Genomic DNA, 22,601 nt, shown 5'->3' on the forward strand with positions numbered 1-22,601 from the left:
CCCAAGAAGACAACAAAGACACAAAATGATCAGAAAGAAACACAAAACAACCAGAGAGAAAAAAAAAAATAACCAAGAGACATACAAGAATATGCATTATACAGAAATCAGTCATACAGTGGTAAAGGGGGCAGTGGTTAAGGGCAGTAAAATGATGCTAAGAAGTGTTTCAGCAAGTGGAAGGATACATTCCTCTACTTTGAAAACATCTACAAATTACACTTGCAGTATCCAAGATCCAACATTGTCTTTGCCAGTGTAACTCATCTCTTTTTAGCGTGACTGTGATGCTGACCAGCTCTGTAGAAACTGAATCACCTCACAATCAAACTGAGTCATTTATTTGTACAGTGTGTACCATGTAATACTGCATAGGGTTAAAAGTATTCTATGTCCACAGTCCACCACATTTACAATGAGTTCATGCAGTGAATATGATTTGAATACAATGATTTGAATACGGACAGCTATGTGCTCTTACCATCATTACTCTAGTCCATCACTGGTGCGTGTTGCAGCGATGAGCAAGACTGCAGACTGCTGCCAGGGCTGTCTGCATTATGTGTTTGACTATGAAACACCCAAAACACTGGTTATTCCAAGCATACGGGTAGGATGTATGTTCAGGTTCACCCAGCTCCTGGTGGTGCTGTATGTGGTGGGGTAAGTAAAGCAAATCATCAATGGGGAATTGATGGGGGTGTAAAATGTGCCTCTAAAGGTAAACCAGTCATTAATTATTGTTGTAACGGGCTGTGTGGTGACTTGTGATTTGATTGCATTGTTTAAAGTATAATACTGCTGTGAACCTGCAGGTATGTGTGTGTGGTGCAGAAGGCCTACCAGGAAACAGACTCTGTCATCAGTAGTGTCACCACCAAAGTGAAAGGTTTTGCCTTCACCAACACATCGGACACGGACCCCCGATTTTGGGATGTGGCTGACTATGTTATCCCTCCTCAGGTATTCAAAACACACACACACACACACACACACACAGAGCTTAATAACCTCTCTCTGTCCTAACATATCATCAGTGAATACATGACATGGCAATGATGCTAAACTGATTTTTTTTTTACTAGTGTGTTTTATTACTGGATGACTTTGGCTATTTCATTGCCTTGTGACATTGGTGCTGCTCTTCTGTCCGATAGGGCGACCATTCTTTCTTTGTGATGACGAATATGGTTGTCACCCCAAATCAAACTCAGTCACGTTGTCCTGAGGTGAGTCATGGATGTTGCATGATGTCCCATAATATTCAGACAGTTCAAAGATTAAAGTGGTTCGTTGATTTACTACATTAAAGTTTAGACTTATTTGTAATGTATCTTTCAGGATTGCAGTTTATGATTATTTTCATTACCGATTAATCTATATGCTACAGTCCCAACTGATCAATTTATCATTTAGTCTCACATATTAAAGAATTTTGTCTGTCACAAGTTTCCAGAGTTCAAGGTCACATCTTTAATTTGTTGTTTAACTTGTTGCACAGACATTCATCATCCTCCAAGGATGAATCCTAATGACTTTAGTGATCCCCTGACTTTTCTTCAAGCACCACCAAGAGGTTTACATTTGAGGTTTTGAATGAAAGGCAGTGACTATTTGAGGAATTGTCATATGATGTGGTGGAGATATCCTCTTCAGGAGCAATTTCTGTGGAACTTCTGTGATCCCTGGAGTTTCCGTTCCACCACCACTGGGCCAAGATTTGTCCAGTGTTTTGGTTTTGACCAAATACTTGCAAAACAATGACAATGACACTGACTACTGATAGACTTAAATGGGAAAAAAGTTATTGAGACATTGTGCTTTTCCTGCTATGACAAGCCAAAATCTCTGCTGTGAAAAAGTGTTTTAATTTAATTTATCAATTATCAACTTTGCTGTAAACTACTGGGCCAGTTTTTCTGTAATGGCATGGCCCAAGTCTCCAATTCAGGTTCACTGTCTTCAGCATGCATAACACCAACTGTCTACTGACAATGACATTTTACACACATGCACTCATCCTGGTCTCAGACCAGCAGGGTAACATTAGTTTTGGATGCTGCACAGACAGGTTAACACTGTCCATTTCTCCTCCAGCCTCCAAGTCCATCAACGACTTGTGTGGATGATTGTGACTGTATCGAGGGACACAGCGATCCTCGGGGCAGTGGTAGGCCTTTGATATATCAGCTTAAACTGCTAAAATGAGTCAGGTAAATTTATGTAATACCACGCACCAAACAGCAGCTGACATCTTCTTTCTACCCAGGCATACAAACAGGACTGTGTGTCAACTATTCCTCAACTGTCCAGACCTGTGAAGTGCTGTCATGGTGCCCTCTGGAAGTAGACACTCAGCTGCCCCAGTAAGAATATATGTGATGTTATATTATTAATAAGCAAATACAGTATAATATAGAAATGGCTTGATTGACCTGTTGTTTCCTTGTCCCACAGACAAGCACTGCTGGCCACAGCAGAGAACTTCACCGTGCTGATCAAAAACAGTATAACATATCCAAAGTTCAATGTTCACAGGTCAGTATACTGTATCTGAAGGTGACAGACAGATGTGGAGGAGAGGTGCAGGCTCTTATCAGCACAGTATAATGCAAACATGCTGTTTTATTATGTGCCATCATTTCAAGCCTGTGTCTTCCCTCCTCCTCCAGAAGAAACATACTGCCACATATTAACTCCTCATACCTGAAGAGGTGTGAATTCAACCGTAGAACAGACCCTGACTGCCCCATATTCCGCCTCAAACACATAGTTTCAGAGGCTGGAGAAGATTTTCAAGACATGGCGGTGAAGGTACACCCAGAATTATATGACTTCACATCCAGTCTTTCACAAGTGTCTGTTTATTTACACTTACACAAAGTTAGAAAGCTAAGTTAATTTCCAAGTTTTTGTATGTCTGTAAAGGGTGGCATCCTTGGTATTATTATTGACTGGAGCTGTGACCTAGACTGGTGGGCAGGGAAGTGCTACCCCAAGTACAGCTTCCGCAGGCTGGACAACAAACACCCTGTCAATAATGTGGCCCCTGGATACAACTTCAGGTAAAACTATTTTTAACGCCGCCTCATTAATAAATGGATGGAGGTGACAAAACTGAAAAAAAAAAAAAAATTATTTCTTTTAGGTTCGCCAAATATTACAAAACCCCAGATGGAGAGGAAACCAGGACCTTAATCAAAGCATTCGGGATCCGGTTTGATGTCATTGTATTTGGAACAGTAAGGACTGAATAAATCTTGTGTTGCAGTGTCTTAATCAAAATGTGTTTGTTCTCTTTGCACTAACAATACCTTGAGGAAGGTTCTTTTATCTTGCAGGCGGGAAAATTTGGAATTGTACCTACTATAGTGAACTTGGGTGCAGCATTGTCATTCCTCAGTTTGGTGAGTAGACATGTTCAGTCCTGAAATTTAAAAAAAAAAAAGTGATGATACTAAGAATTTGTGTGTTTGAATTATTTTACCTCAGGTTCCCATTGTTTCTGACTGGTTTATGTTGACATGCATGAGGAAAAGAGATCTTTACAGCAAACATAAGGTCACATATCTGCGTGAGGATGCTGACACTGAATCAGTGAGTGACTAATCCTTCAGTGTCACATTAATACACACATTCATTCCTCACTGCAGGTAGTAAAAAGTACTGAATAAAATCAACCATTACTCCAGACATAATCCGTTTCTTTCTGTTTTTGTAATACAGATGTCAATGGCCACCACCTATGGAACTCAGTAGCATGGTCATACATCAACATGGAGACATTTTTCACAAGTTATCTAAACCTGCTCTTAAAAATGCTCTAAAATGTTGTCTTCAGTGTCATTTGAATTCTTCAATAAAACTGGTCAAATGTGAAAATGTAAAGAGTGAGAATAAGAAATGTTGTAAAACTACCTTCTGGCCTGAGTCACAAACTGAGCATGACTCCCCCGCGCCACACGGGGGCAGCATCACATTAACTGACAACCAAACAGAAGAAGCTTCTTAGTGTGTTAGTAGAAAACAACAGAGTGTAAAGAGCTCCTTAGATGGAAGCGACGTTGTAAAACCGCGATAAAACTGAGTTTTTCCGTCATTTTTTAACTCTTGCTTGTTCAGTTATCTAATCGTTATATGCCCAGCAGTGGTGTGTGTCGAAGACACAGCTTCGCTGTACAAGCAGCGAACCAGCCAACAGAGTGGTTCATGCTGTTAGCCTAACAGCTAAACTTGCAGTTGGGCAGCTGGTTTCTTCTAGTTAGCATCGATGAGGGAACCCAACCCCGCTTTAAATGCTGTAAACAAGACTGCCCAGCTCGTCTGGAGTTAGCTAGTTGGACGCTGGTCTGAGAAAGAATACAACAGAATGACAGGTGAGTGGCTTGAAGTGATGAACACCTTAACAGATAAAAGATGAGCTAATTAAGTATTGTTTTTTTTAATGGCAGCGTTAGTTTGTGTTTTTAATGATGTGTAAGGAGTGTTTGAAGAGTAATAATAATATCACGGGTTTTCTCAGAGGATGACATCCTGCTGAATGTACCTGTCATTCGGCAGCTGTACCACTGGGACTGTGGGTTAGCCTGCTCCAGGATGGTCCTGAAGTAAGTGCACAGTAAAGTTGCTAACTTCGGCAGTTTCGACCACACAAACTATTCTGAAATTATACTTCCCACTAACACTTGACTATTTCACATTTGTAACACTTAAAAGTGTAACATTGGGTGCACAGTAGTAGGGATTCACAGTCTCTAACTGTCCAATCTCGCAGGTACCTCCACCCGGTCTGTGATGAGGAGTTTCAGAGAGCATGCTGGGATCTGAAGCTGACAGAGAGTGTGTGGACTATTGACCTGGCCTACCTCATGTGCCATCTAGGAATCAAACACTGCTTTTGCACACAGACTCTGGGCGTTGATAAGGGTTTCAGGAATCAGGTACTTTGCTGAGACTTAGCTATCAGTACTGTCCTATCCAGATTTGTTTTTTTTTTCCCTCAGGCCTGTGTGTGTGACAGTGTCTTTGTTGTCTCTTGGTGTGGTTTCAGTCCTTTTACAAGAAGCATTTTGATACAGAGGAAGACAGAGTGAATGATCTCTTCCTTAAAGCAGAGAGTAAAGGTGTGGTGGTGAGGAAATGGTGAGCTATCTGTTAATTATTATTCACTTGAACAAACCACCTGTTTTTGATTTACACAAAGTAAACCTAACATGTGAAACGTTTCTGTGATTATCTCTCCATAGCTCTGTCACTGTTCAAGAAATCCAGTCTCACCTGGCGCAGGGCCACGTTGCCATAGTGCTGGTCAATGCTGTCGTCTTGACATGTGAACTGTGCTCCACACCTGTCAAATATTGTTGTTTCCTGCCCGTGGGTCAGAAGTGTTTCTGCAGGAAGCCAGAGTACCAGGGTCACTTTGTGGTAGTGTGCGGCTTCAACAGGACTACAGGCTCCATTTTCTACAACAACCCTGCATATTCTGACAGTGAGTAATCTCATATGTACAAAGCACAACCTGAATGTGACATAACTATTTGGAGAAGGAAAAAAACCAACCCTCAGTGGGTTACAGAAAAAAAATCACCCTTTCACATTTTTCAACGTTTACCATGACCGTCATCTTAGTTTAGCATGTTAGCATGCTAACATTAACAAAGTAACACTAAATAAAAACGCCAGCTGAGGCTGATGAAAATGTCATTAGTTTTGCAGGTTGGTCATAAACCAAAGTATCAGACAAATTAAATTTTACACATGTCGATGGCACTAAAGGAAAAGTTAAACAATCAGCAAAGTTATTAGAATTAATCCTGGGGGGAACATGCCTGTTTCATGGCAGTCCATCCAGGAGTTGTTGCGATATTTCACTGAAAAGATATTTTGGACCAAAGTGGTGGACGAACCACCAGACCAACACTGTCATTCAGCAGAGTGGCTATAAATGGGAGCAAACTATTTGCTGACTCTTGACTACTATAATCCTCCGACTGCTACTAACAAGTACTAGCTTCAGTTTGGAACATGACAGGTGTGTGTGTGTGTGTGTGTTTTATTTAGGGGTGTGCTGCACCAGCGTCAGTAACTTTGAGGAGGCTCGGCGGAGCTATGGGACAGATGAGGATATCCTGTTCGTCTTTAAGGAGAGTTGATGGACAGTGATGGTGGATTTGGATTTCACTTGTCCTCAGCTCATCATTATATTGACATCATGCTGCTGCAGGTCTTTAGTCCTGGTCTCCTGTCAGCTGTCGCAGATTCCCTGGGCTGTCCTCTCTGGTGCTAATAAGCCTGACTACTCACAAGTAAAACACTTGCTCCAGAATCACTGCTCTTATTCCCTCTTATTCAGTCGATGCTACTTGACCTGTGATAGATTAACAGCTGGGAGGTTCAAAATCTAAGTTGAATTGTTTATTTTTTTATTTCCTTTTTTTTTTGACATGAGCGGATAGTTCAAAGGAATTTTAATGTCTTTGCTGAATTGTAATGACTGCAGTTGTTCACAGATGGATCTCAACTCTCAAACTGTTAGCAGGGGATTTCAGACTTGTGAAACTACAGTGGATGAAATGTGGGAATGAAGACCTAGTATTGCACTTGACAGGAAATAGTGTTTGTATAATTCAGGGCTGACGATGATAACATTTAGTGTACAAAACATATTTTTTCTGTTCAGTGTTGAAGTCTGAAGGGGTTCATCTGCAGCCACCGCCCTCACCTGCACTTGCCTTTTTAATAATCCTCCTAACTCACCTCATGGTCTCTTTTTTTTATTAAGATAATTCTATCAACAGGGAATACAGGAGTCGTTGTAGTTGTGTTTTGAGAGTCTCAGGTAATAAATGCCCTAAAGTGTGAGATGCGCCTCAAATGACAAAACTAGTTCAATGCAATTCTCCATAGTCTGTGTAAGGAACTCAGTCTGCCTGCAGAAGAACATGGACGGTGGATGGACGCAATGAAACATGAACTCACCAGTTTCATTCACTTCAGTGGGGGAAAAACAAAAACAGCTCAACATCTTGTGTCCAAGGAAGCATGCTGGTTAGACGGACGCATTGTGTGGTTGTTTTTTTTTTTATCATGTGGAAGAACCAAAGGTGTCATTTTGACTCCATCATGATCTCTGGTAAAAGCAGTGAAGACTAGGTGATTTCCACGTTTTGTTTTTATTTTTTTAATTTTGGTATTACGTCTAGTATGAAAAGTGCAGTACACGTTTCATACAGGACATAATTAAATGTTATTTAAAGATTTTACCATGAAATTGCTTTTCTGAATCTGTGAAAAGTGGTTTCTTCCTGGTTGTGCTTTTTGGTGAGAACAAGCTGCATATTTTAAACCACAAACTTTATTTTTTATTAAACATAGAGCTGCATTTATTATATGTTATGATTAAAAGGTTTGAACACATGCGCTGTCCTTGTCAGTTTTCTTTGGTACATGAAACTTATCTTAAAGAGTGCTCTTATTTTTTGAAGCAGAGTTACCCAGCAATAAAACACACCCTCAGTCCACGCAGTGGTTTTAATGCTACACACTTACAATAGTGTCTAGCAAACTTAAGACAGAAATTACTGTGTATCTGAAATTACTAAGTCAGATCACTGGTGTTGTGACTATTGTGCAACTGTTACAATAAGTTGTAGCATAGTTTTAACATTATCCCATCACTGTCACTTGAAACTTCAATGACCACTGTTAGAAATTTACTTGGTTTGATTTATAAACTTATTACTTCAACAGCAACAGCAGATTCAGGTCAAATTTAGCCCAGCAGCACAGAACTGAAGAATTCAGGTTTGTCAAGTTATCAACAATGAAATCAAGCTAACCCAGTTATTGTCAAATGAAGAACAGGGTCCTGGTTTCTCTTTGAATTCCGTTTAATGAGATTAAACAATGACAAAATTAATCAGTCTGACAAACACAAAATGTCAAAGAAAATATAACTGAACTTCATGTGTTTCATACTGAGACTATAGTAAATGTACAGTGCATTTACAGAATGTCTTCTACTCCTTCACTATGTTGGGTTTAAAGTCTTGTCTAACAGCCCTGGTAAGCTCCTCTGCGTACTCAGCATATCTCCCAGTCATCTGCAAAGACAGGTACAGTGAACAGGCAAATCTGACAGCTCTGTGTTTATTACAGCAGTGTTCACATTAGCAGAATAACTGCATCCAATATATAACCATCCTGTCATTGCAAGAACAAATAAACTCAGCCTTTTCTCTCCCTGAAGTGCCTCCTAAAGGCATATGTACAAGCCATGAATATATTACTCTGTTAGCAGTGGTGAGAAGAGAGTAAGTGTATCTACTTCAGTTCTGTACATAAGCACAGGTACATGTGCTTGACTGTTTTTGTGTCACTGTATACTGTATATTTCTGTTCCACTACAATTCTCAACACTCATTTTACTCCACTGTAGTAGCTGACAGGTCTGATCACTTTACATATACATACAACTAGTACATAATGTCTCATTTAAAACTTCTCAACATGGCTCCAGCTTTTGAAATGTCTGGATATGTTGAATTTACCTTAAAACTCCATTTGTCACTGATCTGTCTGTTCAGGTTGAGATCCATTTCTACCACCAGTAGTCCATCACGGGTTCTAGAGAGCCCCGGGGTACGGCTGCCGTCAGGAGCAGCTACATAACTGGATCCATAGAAGTGTCCAAAGTCATGGTGAGCTGCAAAAGTCAGGACAGTAGGCTTTAACTGGTTCTCCTAATTATACACCGTGTTAATCTCTGCATGTGGGACCAAAACTGACTGACTGGGAAAAACTTAAGCAAATGAAATAGTATTTGAAGACTGGCCTGACATCCCTGGAAATAAACTGTGAAACACCTTAATTTATATTTTTGGGTAAAAAAAAAAAAAAAAAGAATTAAAGCTGCTTGTAACATTACAAACTTTACTGATATTGATATTACACTGCACAAAACATCTCCCAACATTGCAGGATTTTATGTTTCATTGTTGAGTAATATTCAGGTTATCTACGTCCCCTTCACTACACCGTACCATAACCACAGTTTAAAGGAAAGGGAAGCGCTGAATCTAAAGATATAAATCTCATACCTTTTTTTCCATCACCAGATGTGAATTCACTCTTGAAATACTCCTGAAACACGAGGACACAACAAGAACAACAACGGCACAACTTTTTACATGATTTCGTATGCTGTGACTTAATGAGAGAAAGGATCCACAGTACGTCTGTGATTAGAGACAGATTACAGTGGACTCACCGTCCCAACGCGATTGATTGCACAGGTAAAACAGTGGTTAGCTATTGCTGCATTCCTGGCCTCTATTGGCCACATGGGCTCACTGTACAAAAGAAATAACATTATGGTTGATGTGTACATTATATAATAATACATAACAACAGCAACGGGTTTTAATAACATTGCCCTTAAGGCTCTGGATCACCTGAGCCAATCAAAGCCCCAGGTTCTCTGCGCTACAATAAGTTTCAGGTAATCTGATGTGGTAATCTAATCCTACTCAAACAAGGGCCCTGAAATTGTATTTACACTGTGCATGTTCCCAATTGGGGTGAATGTTTTTGCCCCTGGCTCCCCCTTAGCAGCCATGCCAGAAATAATACTTAATCTAGTCCCTTACCTGAGAGCTCCAACAGTAGCAGAGGGGTTGAAGATGATCTCAGCTCCATTCATGCTGTACATGAACCAGTTGAGGGGATGATGACGCCCATAGCAGATATTCACAGCTATCTTCCCAAACTGTGTCTGGAACACTGTGTGACCAGTGTCGCCCTCCATATAATATGTAGACTGAGTGTACAGGAAAAAAAACAGTGTACACAGCAGTTTGCTTAGCTCTGCACAGGTGCTGTGGATCATATAGTTTGAAGTAGATCACCCACCAACCTCATTAAAGTCTCCGATCCGGGGAATATGGTTCTTCCTGCTCTTTCCCAACACGTTTCCAGAGTTGGAGATCACCACTGCTGTGTTCCACAGAGTGTTGTGCAGCTCCTCTCGCTCCAGAATTGGGGAAACAACTACCATGTTGTATTTTTTGGCCAGCTAATAGCAGAATCACAGTGTTTTCAGACTTGTGTTCTGCAGTGAATCATATCTGTGGCAGACCTGTGTAATCTCACCTCTTGGCAGAAGCGAGTGGTGTTTCCTTCTTCAGCAGACTCTGCAAACTCTGTCCATGGTTCTTTTTCACGGGTGCAGAAGGCAAAGGGCATGGCTGTGAACAGAGAAACACAAGTCAGTGTGTTTGCCTGGGAACATTTAATTTACAGTAAATGAACATATTATTTTAGAGCTATAAATTGTGATTCATGAACACACTCACTCCAGGTCTCCTGAAAGCAGACAATGTTTACACCACACATGGCTGCTACCTCGACCATGTCACCAACCCGGTTATGCATGGCATTGATCTGTGGAGGGAACATCCCGAGGATTTACACCAGTCACTTTCATGTTAATGGCTTTAAGAAGAAATCCATTACATCCAATGTCTCACAGCATTCCGTCTGTCTCTACCCCACTGCTACTGTGCCGTAACACGTCTCTCTGAACACATGTTGTTCTGGTTAGTAATATGAGTCCTGACCTGGTCCAGGATGGGGGCATCTGTAGGCAGAACAGTGCGGTGCTGTATGAGTCCCACCCGGATCCTCCTGGGGGGCCTCAGCTGTTCCTGTGCAGCTTCAAACCCGTAACCCTTCAGCTCAAAGTCACGTTCAGAAGCAGCTTCCACAGCACACGACGGGAGGTCCAACTTCCTGTGACAGAGAAGATGGGCAGAACATGATTCCCAGTAATAACTGAGCGCAATGTTAAAATGTTAAAAATGCCCTAGATTTGAAATCAATAGTGAAAAGTAAGCAAAGCCTTTGATCCCTTGAGCAACATAAAATGAATCAGCAGTTATTTTGAAAATCAATTATTTTGCTCAGTCATCAAGAAATATGTCAAATATTTGCTGGTTGGAGTTTCTCAAACATGAGGATCTGCTGCTTTTCTTTGTCATATTAGTTATCAAACTGAATATCTGTAGTTTTTGGACTATTGGTTGGACATAAGCAATTTAAATATGCTGCTAATAGAGTAAGTATTTATCATGCATTTGTTACTACTTCATGATATTTTATAGCTGCAGCCTCAGTGCATTTTCTAACTGCAGATGTGACTAATAAATAAATATATGTCTGGACTGATGCACCTCTCTAGTTTCAGTTTGTGTGCTGGACATGCTTTTTCAGCAATAACACATTTATTACTGAGTGTGAAGCAAATACACAATTGTGAGGACAACTGAGGCACACAAAGTGCTTGTATAAGGTTTTAAACTTTTTATTGAGTAATCCTGTCTTTGGACAGGTGAAAGGTTGTGTGTGCTGTACACTGCAGCTCCGACAAGACAGACCAAAGTCCAGCCCACAGAACAATAATTTACCCAGGACAAATGGAATAAAATATAGAAGACAATAATAAGGTGAACTTTAAAGGCCAGGTTCACTGAAACTGAACAAATACTCACTGTGTTTCCTTTCCGAATAAGATGCGTTTGACCTCTGTAAGCTCGGCCTGTGGCAGGTGAGACTCCAGAGATTTCTCCAGAGATTCAAACTCGGACGAGGACATTTCTGCTCTTCAGGTTTGCAGCTTCACAGCAGAGACGACCCACGACCTGCAGGTTACTGTGTGTTTGCACCTTTTTATATTCTCCGCTTGTTATGTAATCCTTAGTGTTTTCACGTAACCTGACACAGATCAGATTTTTTGGAAAGAAGACCCTCCAGCTGAGGTTTTGCCCAAGTTGGTCATTAACTGATCCAAGTATCCCCCCACCAGGCCCGCCTCACACAGGGAGCCTGACTGAGTGTGTGTCTGAACAAGAGACGTATTGGAGCTGTGTCCATAATGTACACACATCTCTGTTACCAGAGGTGGAAAGCAACTAACTTGCTTAAGTTTTACCAAAGTTTAAGCTTAGCCTAGCACTGTATTTACAATAAGTATAATTCAGACTTTTTGGTGCAGCATTAGGAGAAGAGGTAGCTACTAGACAGATAAACCACATGAATTAAATGATTTCTCAGTCAAATGTTTTTAATCATGATGAAATATTGATAGAAAACTTTACATAAAAATGTCTTCCTATATAAACCAAATGGCTGAATTTTGGTCCAAACAGGTTAGACATAAAGGTTTTAGCAGAGAGGAAAATGTCAGTGGCAGATGCCGTGAGGGGTTGAGTAAATCAACCAACTGACCAATCTCTGAAAATGTTTTAGTTGCTTTTCAAAAGGTTTAAATATGTTTTCTATTTTTCCTTTGAAGTGAGTAAGATGAGATCTTCATGGGAACCAGAAATGAAATGGAGAGATGTGAACCCCTGCGGTGAATTTCAACCAACAAAGGCAGTGTTGTAGCAATACTATAAATCTAGCTATCTAGTTTTCACAATTTAATGGTTTCACAAATCTGAAACTGTGTCTCAAAGAGTCTCTGTCTCCTCAAGATTTGTCCAGTTTGAATCAAAATGCAGAACAGAAGTTAAGGTGTTTCTTTTCCAATAAATGTATGAGATGTCCTACAGAGTAAAGAAAAAGAAAATGGTCTTAAAGACAAGAGCATACAGGAATACTGAACATCTTGCTAATAAACAAGACTGTACATATCTGAGGCTAAGTGCTTCAGCAATGTTAAAATAGTCACTACTGAATTAGACAAAGCTAAATCAAATGCATGTTACAGATGCCAGCTGTTAATAGGGGCAGTGACATTTACTCTGGAGGTTTATTCACATGAGTTCCTGTCTGGAGTGAACTGTCTTCTGTAAAGCACACACTGCCCTCTGGTGGCTCTGTGATATAACAGACAGCATGCTGCTGAATTGTGTCCTATGGAAAAGGTTGAAAGGTTGGAGGATCACACCAGGAACTCAGGCTCGGTAATGAGGGGGGTTGAAAGAAAAACAGGTTGAGAGAGAGAGTAAAGGTATTAAGTTATGACTGGTAAAACTGTCACAGGGGTGACAGAGGTGGTGTTAGAATAAGTGCTGTAGCCAGGAACTCAAACTCAAGTCCAAAACACACAAAAGTCCTTACTGGGGAGGGCTAAACCAGGCACAGAGGTAAATCCATAGGCTAACACTGGGATCAACAAAGGAGACAAAACCAGGGGGTGAACATGGGCAGGGAAACAGGTAACTGCACAGGCATGAACACAGACAAATATGAACTCCAGGACAAAGACAGCAGGTACTAAACAGGCTAAGACACTGCAGGAACACACTTGGGCAAAACACTGGTAACTCACAGACTAAATGTCAAGGAGACAGGGGAACAATAGGACTTATATGCACAGGGGTAATGAGCAACAGGTGAATCACATTAGGGCGGGACAGACAATCAACAAAGGAGGGAAACAGGACAAAGACAGGAAGTGACTAAGAACAGATACTCAAGGAACAAAGCTTCAAAATAAAACTGGAAATATTCAACAACACTCAAGGAACCGAACGATAACTTCACTCAGACAGGAACCTAGTAAACCAAAACTCATGGTCCTCACCTTCTTCTTGTGAGACCAGAAACTTCTCCTCACACAGAGATCCTCCAGGTCTTTCTTCTCCTGTTCTCTGTCTGCAGTACTTTCTTCTCCTCCTCCATCTGTTTCACTTTCCTCTCCCAGATCTCTCGCTCTGTTCAGAACTTTTCCTCCGGAGCGTCATACATTTTTTTTCCCAAGCTTCCTGATTATGAAGGGCATTTACCTGAACAGAGAACTCATCTTTGGGATGAGCTTATGGTCTGTCGCTTCATATTGATCCTTTGACCAACCCACAGAGAAGAGAATAATCATACACGTCTTTGTGGGTGCTCATCTCCTGCCTCTCTCCCCTCCTTTCCTTTTTCTCTACACTGTTGCTGTCAATAAAGACTGAAATGCCAAAAGAATAACTGAAAGAAGTACAAGGTCTTCATCAACTTTTATTTTTATTGTCCAGTTAAAAATGAGCTGGTCCTTCTTGTTTCAGAGAGACCAGTGTGTCTCTCTAATAGAATTAACAAATGTCTTAAATGCAGGACTCATCTCAAACCTGTGTCCTGGCTGTGCATTGTTAATGGACAGAGTGGAGGCTGGTGAGTACAGGGGCCTCTCCTCACTAATGCATCTATTCCTTATTGTTAAATATGTGGTGAGGAAAACACAAACCGTCCTACAGACTAATACCTACAGGTGCACATGCATGCACAACATTTAATGATGTTTCTCATTATTAGAACTGTAACTTTTAATTTATTTACTATTACTTTGCTGTAATTTTCCACAGTATTATTGCTGCTATTGCTTATTTTTTTTTTATATTATGGTTATTCTGATACTGTTTAGTAGAGTAAAACCAACATTTTTGGTACATCCAAAGGAGAACTATGTGATCTTCATGCCATAGTTTCTCTGCTTGGTCAATATAAGAATACAAATGTTTCTGATACTGAGCTTTAAGCTACTAATAAATTTAACCACATCACATTTTAGAAGAATGAGTTGTTTCAGATTTATTATATCTGGTTTCTCTGTCACATCATGTCTCCAGTAACACTCAAAGCTGTATTATTATTATTACAGATATAGTTGTGCTCATAAGTTTATACCCTGGCAGAATTTGTAAAATGTGTACCATTCTTTAATGACAACATGAGTGATCAGGTAAAACTAATTTCTCTTATTTTAAATGGGACTGACGTTTGACATCTCCCCAAAGTGGCTCCGTGATACTGAGGTCAGGAGGCTGTGATGGCCGCTCCAGAACCTTCACTTTTTTCTGCTGTAGCCAAAGACAGGTCGACTTGGCCTTATGTTTTGGATCACTGTCATGTTGGAAAGTCCAAGTGTGTCCCATGTGCAGCTTCTGGGCTGATGAGTGCAAATTGTCCTCCAGTATTTTCTAATAACATGTTTCATTTCATTTCATTCATCTTGCCATCAATTTTCACCAAATTCCCTGAGCTGCTGTGGCTCACACCCCCAAAACATCCAGAGATCCACCTCCATGCTTCACAGCAGGGATGGTAAACTTTTCATATAGGCACTGTTGACTCCTCTCCAAACATAACGTTTATGGTTGTGACCATAAAGTTCAATCTTAGTCTCATTACTCCAAATGATTTTGTCCCAGAAGTTTTGAGGCCTGTCCAGGTGTTTAGCATATTGTAAACGGACCTTCTTCATCAGGGTTTGAACACTGCTGATTGGTGTTCTCAAATGTTTGGATATCTTTTTATATCCTTTTCCTGCTTTATAAAGTTCAGCTACCTTCTCTCACAGGTCCTTTGACAGTTTGCTTTCCCCATGGCTCAGAATCCAGCAAAGTCAGTGCAGCACTATATGAAATGTGCAGGGGTTTGTCAGGAGCCCAGAGACTCACTGACTTTTTATACACAGACACTAATTACATGCAAACAGGTGACAGGTGTGAACAGTTACCCTTAAAAGCCATTTAAACCTGTTTGTGTCAACTTGTGTGCATATACCAGAATCCTTGTAGGGCATTTTAAGATCTCCCAGAATTAAGCAGCTATGACTCCATCAAATAGGAAATTTTTAATTATTTCTTCACACTTTTATTTTGAAGGACAACTCCCAGTCTCCTGCAGCTCATAGCTAAAGACATACATTATGGAAGTATCAGCAAAGTGCACACCGCTATCAGAGATCGTCTATACAACAGAGTATCCACACTTTGCATGTAATATAATGTGGCATAAACAAACACATGCTGCTGTGACAGCTTCGTGAAATCTAAAATTTGACTTTGTAGTGATGTTAATCAGTGAAGTGATGGTTAACTGAGTCTGAGCCTGCCAACAACCAGACAGCACATCAAAGCAAAAATAAACCTGATAAATAAATCTGATGTAAGTCTGATTTAAAATTATGCTAAAAAAATGAAGTAGTTTACAAGAAAAAGCAAAACATTTGAGTTTAACCATTGTGACAAATAGCAGGATATTGGCCACATCACACTTAATTAAAATAAGTAACATTTAAAATTAAATTTTTAAATTTTTGATTTGAATTAATTTCCTCTCATTAATTTAGACAAATTATTTCTGCAATCCACTTCAAATAATTAGTTAGCACTGACATAACTTTAATAAATAAGGAAAGAGAGTTATTCGTTTCCAACGTTTATTACTGTATAACAGCTGCCATATCCAAACAACTAGGTTTCTGTAATTTTAATAAGTTAAGTTTTTCCTTTATTAAAAAATAAAGCTGGGTAAATTGCTCTCTGCATTTTACCCACACCAAGTGAACAAAACACACAAGCATGCACATGCACTAGAGACGCTGTGGCAGGGGGCTTCCCTAGTGAGGAGCCCGGGGAGCTGGGGTCGCAGAGGTGGGGGGGTGCGTCTCCTTCACCACCACCCATATCCGTTGTGCATATCCATTGTGCTTGGTCAAGGAATTGAACCGGCGACCCTCCGGGCAGTCCAAAGTCCAACAGCCGCACTCTTAACCTGCTGCGCCACGACCGCCGCAAATGTTAATATGTAAACATTAATGTTGTAAACATTTTAACATGAAAAATTACAGAAACTTCTGACCTCATCTTAAAGTGCATCATAGAACACCTTCAAAGTACAATCTACACTGTATACTCTTAAAACATTAAATTAAAACAGGGACACCTGACCACAGCATTTGACATGAAAGAACTGACTGCTGTTGCTGGCCTGCGTTAACTCGCTCAACAAATCTGATGCAGCAGCAGCAGCTCTCAGTTGTTCTTCGGAGGCCAGTAGCTCCTGAACACCCTCTCTACATACCATGCTCATGGACATATCTTTATCTGCCATCAAATAGATTATTGGATTTTATTTATTATTGTTGTTTAACTTATAGTATCAGTGGGTCAAAATTCTTATTAGTGGTCGACAGTTAATTATTAATATCAATAGTAATCCCCCTTCCCCATCCCCACCACCCCACCACTCTGTTTTGGATACCTTAATTCCTCTAAATGACACATAACAGATAACAAACCTCTAAAACATTTACCTCAGTTCCACCAAGAGCTTAGCAACTCCAGGAACTGCTCCTCCCAGTGGATCTGATGGTCTTCTGAAGAAGCAACACAAATGAAAGAAGAGTTCATTTATGGAAATATCAGGATAATTGATGTCACTGCAATGCAAATAAAACTTTAATCTTTTTACTTGAACAAATGGTTTCAAAATATTTCAGTAGATTTCACACAAATATATCTACAGATTAAGTTAAGACATGCAATTCATTTGCAACCAACAATTACTGAGAATATTTAATTTAATCATGTACTATAGTAGTATGTAATGGTCATACGTTTTTGTGTAGCAGTCCCATTTAAACCAACAGTCTCTGAAAAAGTATTTTTAATTAGCCCTTGTTTTTTGATGACACTAAGTGAGAAAGTACTCCTTTAAAAAAAAAAAAGAAAATATTTAAGGCCTTACTGCACATGTAAAAATATCAATAATCGCATGCCAAAGACTATTTAAGACCTTATTCAAAGCCAATACGCATGTGAAATTAAGAAAATCAAGCTGATCTTCATCTCTACATCTCTACTTTCTCTGTCAGTGTAAATGTTCTCAGTTAGGCCTACTTTGACATTACTCTGCCATCCAAAATCCAGGTATTACTGCCACAGTAAGAAAGGCCGATTAATTAAAACTCGTTAAACGAACAAGAGGACGATAAAAAAAAAAAATCCGCAAACTAAGTAGAAACAGTATTTGGAAATGTATCTCACACATACCGATCCTACGTTAACGTTAGCGATAGAATTTAACTTTAATGTTAGACTTTCCGTGAGGCCTCAAGGCGCCTGCATCATTAGCAAACTTAACGTTACTGGATGTCACCGGGCGACGCTTTTGCATTTTATAGTGCACTACATGCGTGCTCATTCAGCTAAAACCTAACTTTAAGCGATGTAAATAGTTACTTACATGTGTTGTGCGTTGTATGTAGCCCTCAAAGACTCGACACAAACCCGAAAACATGGCACTGGTCCAGTACAGGTGATAATGTGAAAAGGTCTCGTTCTTCTGCTGCTTCATGTGGGAGGGTCGTGACCTGGTCGTGACCCGGACGTGACGTTTTATTTTGGACCTAAACCCTTTAATGGAGTTTTGTACAAACAATTTATTGTGAAGTTCAGTAAAATCAGTCTTATGATAGATAATAATAAGTTACCAAAATATTCACACTTTTCACTTATGTGTAACTTAAATTAATTCAAAAAGAAAAGGGAATTAATTTATTGGAGGAAAATAAAATAAATTCCTATAGACAGCACAATTGAAGGACTTTTTACAGTGTGACAGCAATGAGTGAAAACCTGAGGATTGCACTGAAATGTGAATTCTAGCCAAACTATAATGACGTTTTTGTAAAACTTTTGTTTTACAAGTGTAGATAGAATGAGAGAAGAAATGCTATGTATCAGTGTTTTAGATGCCTTTTTAATAATAATTTATACATTTAATTTACAATAATATGCTGGGGACGGAAGTGTCACTCTTTTGGCGGAATCGCCCTACTGTGCATTGTAACAAAAATCGGGACATCGTGATAGTTCATGCTGACGTAACGTTTAGGTAAATTAAATGTGGTTTAAACAGTAACGTTAACTTTCTACATTGTCAATAGGCTTCATTATATATTTGAATGCACATAACGTTGGACCAAACAGTTGAGGTCCATCCTTCTATGTGACATAAGCCCGATTAACAAAACACCACTTATCTCCTGAAAATTTAAACTTTTATAAGTTCTCTGAATGTCATTCCCATAATTCTCTTCCTCCAAAGCACGATAACTTATCAAGTACAAAGAGTCACTTTAAGAGGCTGAGAGGTACTTGATGTACAGTAGTCGCCATAGTGATAGAAAGTGAGCGAGCTGATTGGCTCCTAAAGATCAATGGCGCTGAAGCAAATCATCGCTTTATGACGTCACACAGGAGCAAAGGAGCAGCAGAACACCGACGAAGACCCACAGTCGAGGAGCAGCAGGACACCGACGAAGACCTACAGTCGAGGAGCAGCAGGACACCGACGAAGACCTACAGTCGAGGAGCAGCAGGACACCGACGAAGTGAACCTGATGAAATGACCTGTAAAGCAGCTCTGAACTACTCGTCTTCATTATCCTGTCACAGTTTAGGAGTCACTGAAAATTACTCAGGTATTATAATGTAAACACATATTTGTACTTGACATCAGTGAGGTCTGTTCAGTGGCTGTTGTGGTCTGTTGTGTTAAAGAAACCCCCGCTGAATTTGTTTTGATTCAGTTGTGTTGTAAATACTATTATTTGTCTTTATTTGTCAGTGGAGTAGGCATTTTCACAGACTGTTATGTTGTTTGTCGGCTTGTTTTCATAAGTTCACCGTAATTACACTGTCTTCTTCCGTTAGTTGTACCAACAGACAATAAAAGGATTCTGGTATACAGTTTTTTCTTAAAGTAAATGTTTATTTTCTTAATGCTTCCCAGTTTTAATTAACTTTATATACAGTTTTGAGTTCAATAAAATGTGTACAGTGCAGCTCAAACGTTGGTGCGCTTATTCCTCTGTGTTCTGAGCAGAGAAGTGGAGACAGCATCACAATGACTATCAGTTTATATGAAATGTATTGTGTTAGTGTGCATTGTAACAAAAATCAGGACATCGTGATAGTTCATGTTAATGTAACGTTTAGGTAAATTAAATGTGGTTTAAACAGTAACGTTAATGTTCTACATTGTCATTAGGCTTCATTAGATATTTGAATGCACACAACGTTGGACTTGATCCAAAGAGTTGAAGGTCCGTCCTTCTATGTGACATAAGCCCGATTTACAAAACACCACTTATCTCCTGAAAATTTAAACTTTTATGCTGCTCCCACCTTAGAGGACCAGTAGGACAACGTCGAAGACCCGCCGAAGGACCAGAGAGAAGCAGCAGGACACCGCCGAAGACCCACCGAAGAAGAGAAGCAGGAAACCACCGAAGACCCATCGTCGACAAGCAGCAGGACAACTTTGAACACCCAGAAGGACACCGCAAAAGACCCACCGCAGGACATCAGAGGAGCAGCAGGACACTGCCAAACACCCACAGCAGGACCAAAGAGGAGCAGCAGGACACCGTCGAAGTGAACCCAATGAAATGACCAGTAAAGCAGCGCTGAACTACTCGTCTTCATTATCCTGTCACAGTTTAGAAGTCACTGAAAATTACCCAGGTATTATAATGTAAACACATATTTGTACTTGACATCAGTGAGGTCTGTTCGGTGGCTGTTTATAAAGATCTTTATATACAGTCGTTAAGTCTGTCGTGTTAAAGAAACTCCCGCTGAATTTGTTTGTTTTGATTCAGTTGTTTTGTAAATACTATTATTTGTCTTTGTCAGTGGAGTAGGCATTTTCACAGACTGTTATGTTGTTTGTCGGCTTGTTTTCATAAGTTCACCGTAATTACATTGTCTTCTTCCGTTAGTTGTACCAACAGACAATAAAAAAATTCTGGTATTCATTTTTTTCTTAAAGTAAATGTTTATTTTCTTAATGCTTTCCAGTTTTAATTAATTTTAAACGTTGGTGCGTTTATTCCTCTGTGTTCTGAGCAGACAAGTGGAGACAATTAGCATCACAATGACTATCACAGTTTATATGAAATGCAGATGCAGTTCTCTAATCAAGCTAATGAGCTAGCACTAACTTTAACATTTGCTATGTTAACAGTACCTGGCTCCGCCGAACTGGTGACTTCTGTTAACCTGTGTTAACCACTGTTAACTCATGCGTTAATGTAAAGACACTTGTTAAATGTTTCCGACAGGTGACCAGGTTTCAGTGTATTGTGTTATTGTGCATTGTAACAAAAATCGGGACATTGTGATAGTTCATGTTAATGTAACGTTTAGATAAATTAAATGTGGTTTAAACAGTAACGCTAACTTTCTACATTGTCATTAGGCTTCATTAGATATTTGAATGCACATAACGTTGGACTTGATCCAAAGAGTTGAGGTCCATCCTTCTATGTGGCATAAGCCTAATTTACTAAACACCACTTATCTCCTGAAAATTTAAACTGTTATAAGTTCTCTGAATGTCATTCCCATAATTCTCTTCCTCCAACGCACAATAACTCATCAAAAGAGGCACTTACAAACAGTGGCAGTCTGGGGCAGTCTGCAAACCGGGCAGTCGCCCGGGAGGCATCACATGGGGGGCGCTAAGCGGTTTTCTATTATCTATCATATTACTGTGTGGGGAATGAGCAAATTGGTGTCCCCTGCAGCTGCACCTGCTTGCTGAGAAAATTTTATGTATATAGAGTATATTTAATTTCTGATAACTTCAATTTCTAAATTGTTTTTGCAATGTTCGAGTTGGAGATTGTTATAATATAAATGTTGTTATTGTAAAACATGGCTGTTCATGGGTCAAGTCAAGTCATTGCTAAATATAATAATTTACAGTAAAATAAGACAGGCAGCAGGAAGAGCAGCAGGGCAACACGGAAGACCCACCGTAGAGGAGCAGCAGGACAACGCCAAACACTCACCGTAGAGGAGCAGCAGGAGAACACCAAACACCCATCCTAGAGGAGCAGCAGGACACCGCCGAAGACCCACCGCAGGAGAACATCAAACACCCACCGTAGAGGAGCAGCAGGACACAGCAGAAAACCCACCACAGGAATTCAGGACACCGCCGAAAACCCACTGCAGGACCACAGAGGAGCAGCAAGAGAACACCGAACACCCGTCGTACAGGAGCAGGAGACCCACCGAACACCCACCGGAGAGAAGCAGCAGGACACCGCCGCAGACCCACCGTAGAGGAGCAGCAGGACAACGTCAAAAACTCACCGTAGAGGACCAGCAGGACACCGCCGAGGACGAAAGAGGAGCAGCAGGAGAACACCGAACACCCATCGTAGAGGAGCAACAGACCCACCGAAAGACCAGAGAGGAGCAGCATGACACCGCCAAACACCCACCGTATAGGAGCAGCAGACCCACCGAAAGATAAGAGATGAGCAGCAGGAGAACACCAAACACCGATCGTAGAAGAGCAGAAGGACACCGCAGAAAACCCACCGCGGGACATCAGGACAGCGCCGAACACTCACTGTAGAGGAGCAGCAGGACAACGAAAGACTCACCATAGAGGACCAGCATGACACCGCCGAAAGCCCACCAACGGAAAAGAGAGGACCAGCAAGACACAGCCGAGGACCAAAGAGGAGCAGCAGGAGAATACTGAACACCCATCGTAGAGGAGCAGCAGGACACCGCAGAAAACCCATCGCAGGACATCAGGACACCACCGAAGACCCACCGCAGGACATCAGGACACCGCCGAAAACCCACCGCAGGACCACAGAGGAGCAGCAGGAGAACACCGAACACCCACCGTACAGGAGCAGCAGACCCACCCAAAGATCAGAGAGGAGCAGCAGGACAACGCCGAACACCCACTGCAGGACCCCAGAGGAGCAGCAGGAAAACACCAAACACCCACCGTTAAGG

At 40.6% G+C, this 22,601-nt stretch overlaps 3 protein-coding genes and 1 long non-coding RNA gene across 5 annotated transcripts; 2 read left to right on the forward strand and 2 right to left on the reverse strand.

Annotated features, from left to right (window-relative positions):
* Positions 1–520: 520 nt before the first annotated feature.
* p2rx4b (purinergic receptor P2X, ligand-gated ion channel, 4b) lies at positions 521–3,850 on the forward strand. The gene is made up of 12 exons (XM_041041938.1): positions 521–663; positions 816–963; positions 1,158–1,229; positions 2,098–2,170; positions 2,270–2,366; positions 2,458–2,538; positions 2,673–2,814; positions 2,929–3,065; positions 3,149–3,242; positions 3,342–3,407; positions 3,493–3,597; positions 3,727–3,850. Exons 1-12 carry the CDS (start codon positions 521–523, stop codon positions 3,757–3,759), a joined length of 1,191 nt encoding a protein of 396 aa, XP_040897872.1. The 3' UTR covers positions 3,760–3,850.
* Positions 3,851–4,010: 160 nt separating this feature from the next.
* Positions 4,011–7,410, forward strand: gucd1 (guanylyl cyclase domain containing 1). Its single transcript, XM_041043288.1, has 6 exons — positions 4,011–4,376; positions 4,523–4,607; positions 4,775–4,940; positions 5,051–5,142; positions 5,247–5,488; positions 6,061–7,410. Exons 1-6 carry the CDS (start codon positions 4,370–4,372, stop codon positions 6,150–6,152), a joined length of 684 nt encoding a protein of 227 aa, XP_040899222.1. The 5' UTR covers positions 4,011–4,369; the 3' UTR covers positions 6,153–7,410.
* Positions 7,411–7,871: 461 nt separating this feature from the next.
* Positions 7,872–11,846, reverse strand: upb1 (ureidopropionase, beta). 2 transcript variants are annotated; one of them, XM_041042551.1, is made up of 10 exons: positions 11,547–11,845; positions 10,617–10,788; positions 10,353–10,440; positions 10,150–10,244; positions 9,914–10,072; positions 9,648–9,817; positions 9,269–9,350; positions 9,099–9,141; positions 8,550–8,704; positions 7,872–8,102 (listed from the first exon to the last, which is right to left on the reverse strand). In XM_041042551.1, exons 1-10 carry the CDS (start codon positions 11,648–11,650, stop codon positions 8,019–8,021), a joined length of 1,152 nt encoding a protein of 383 aa, XP_040898485.1. In that variant the 5' UTR covers positions 11,651–11,845; the 3' UTR covers positions 7,872–8,018. The 2 variants fall into 2 exon arrangements, with proteins under 2 accessions (XP_040898485.1, XP_040898486.1); XM_041042552.1 differs by lacking the exon at positions 7,872–8,102 and having other exon boundaries at positions 8,562–8,706; positions 9,100–9,141; positions 11,547–11,846.
* Positions 11,847–16,408: 4,562 nt separating this feature from the next.
* Positions 16,409–18,109, reverse strand: LOC121185203. Its single transcript, XR_005894347.1, has 3 exons — positions 18,016–18,109; positions 17,084–17,146; positions 16,409–16,545 (listed from the first exon to the last, which is right to left on the reverse strand). It is a non-coding gene; the product is annotated as an uncharacterized LOC121185203 (long non-coding RNA).
* Positions 18,110–22,601: the final 4,492 nt, after the last annotated feature.

The sequence above is a fragment of the Toxotes jaculatrix genome, chromosome 7 (genome assembly GCF_017976425.1).
Source record: "Toxotes jaculatrix isolate fToxJac2 chromosome 7, fToxJac2.pri, whole genome shotgun sequence".
Classification (NCBI taxonomy): domain Eukaryota; kingdom Metazoa; phylum Chordata; class Actinopteri; family Toxotidae; genus Toxotes; species Toxotes jaculatrix.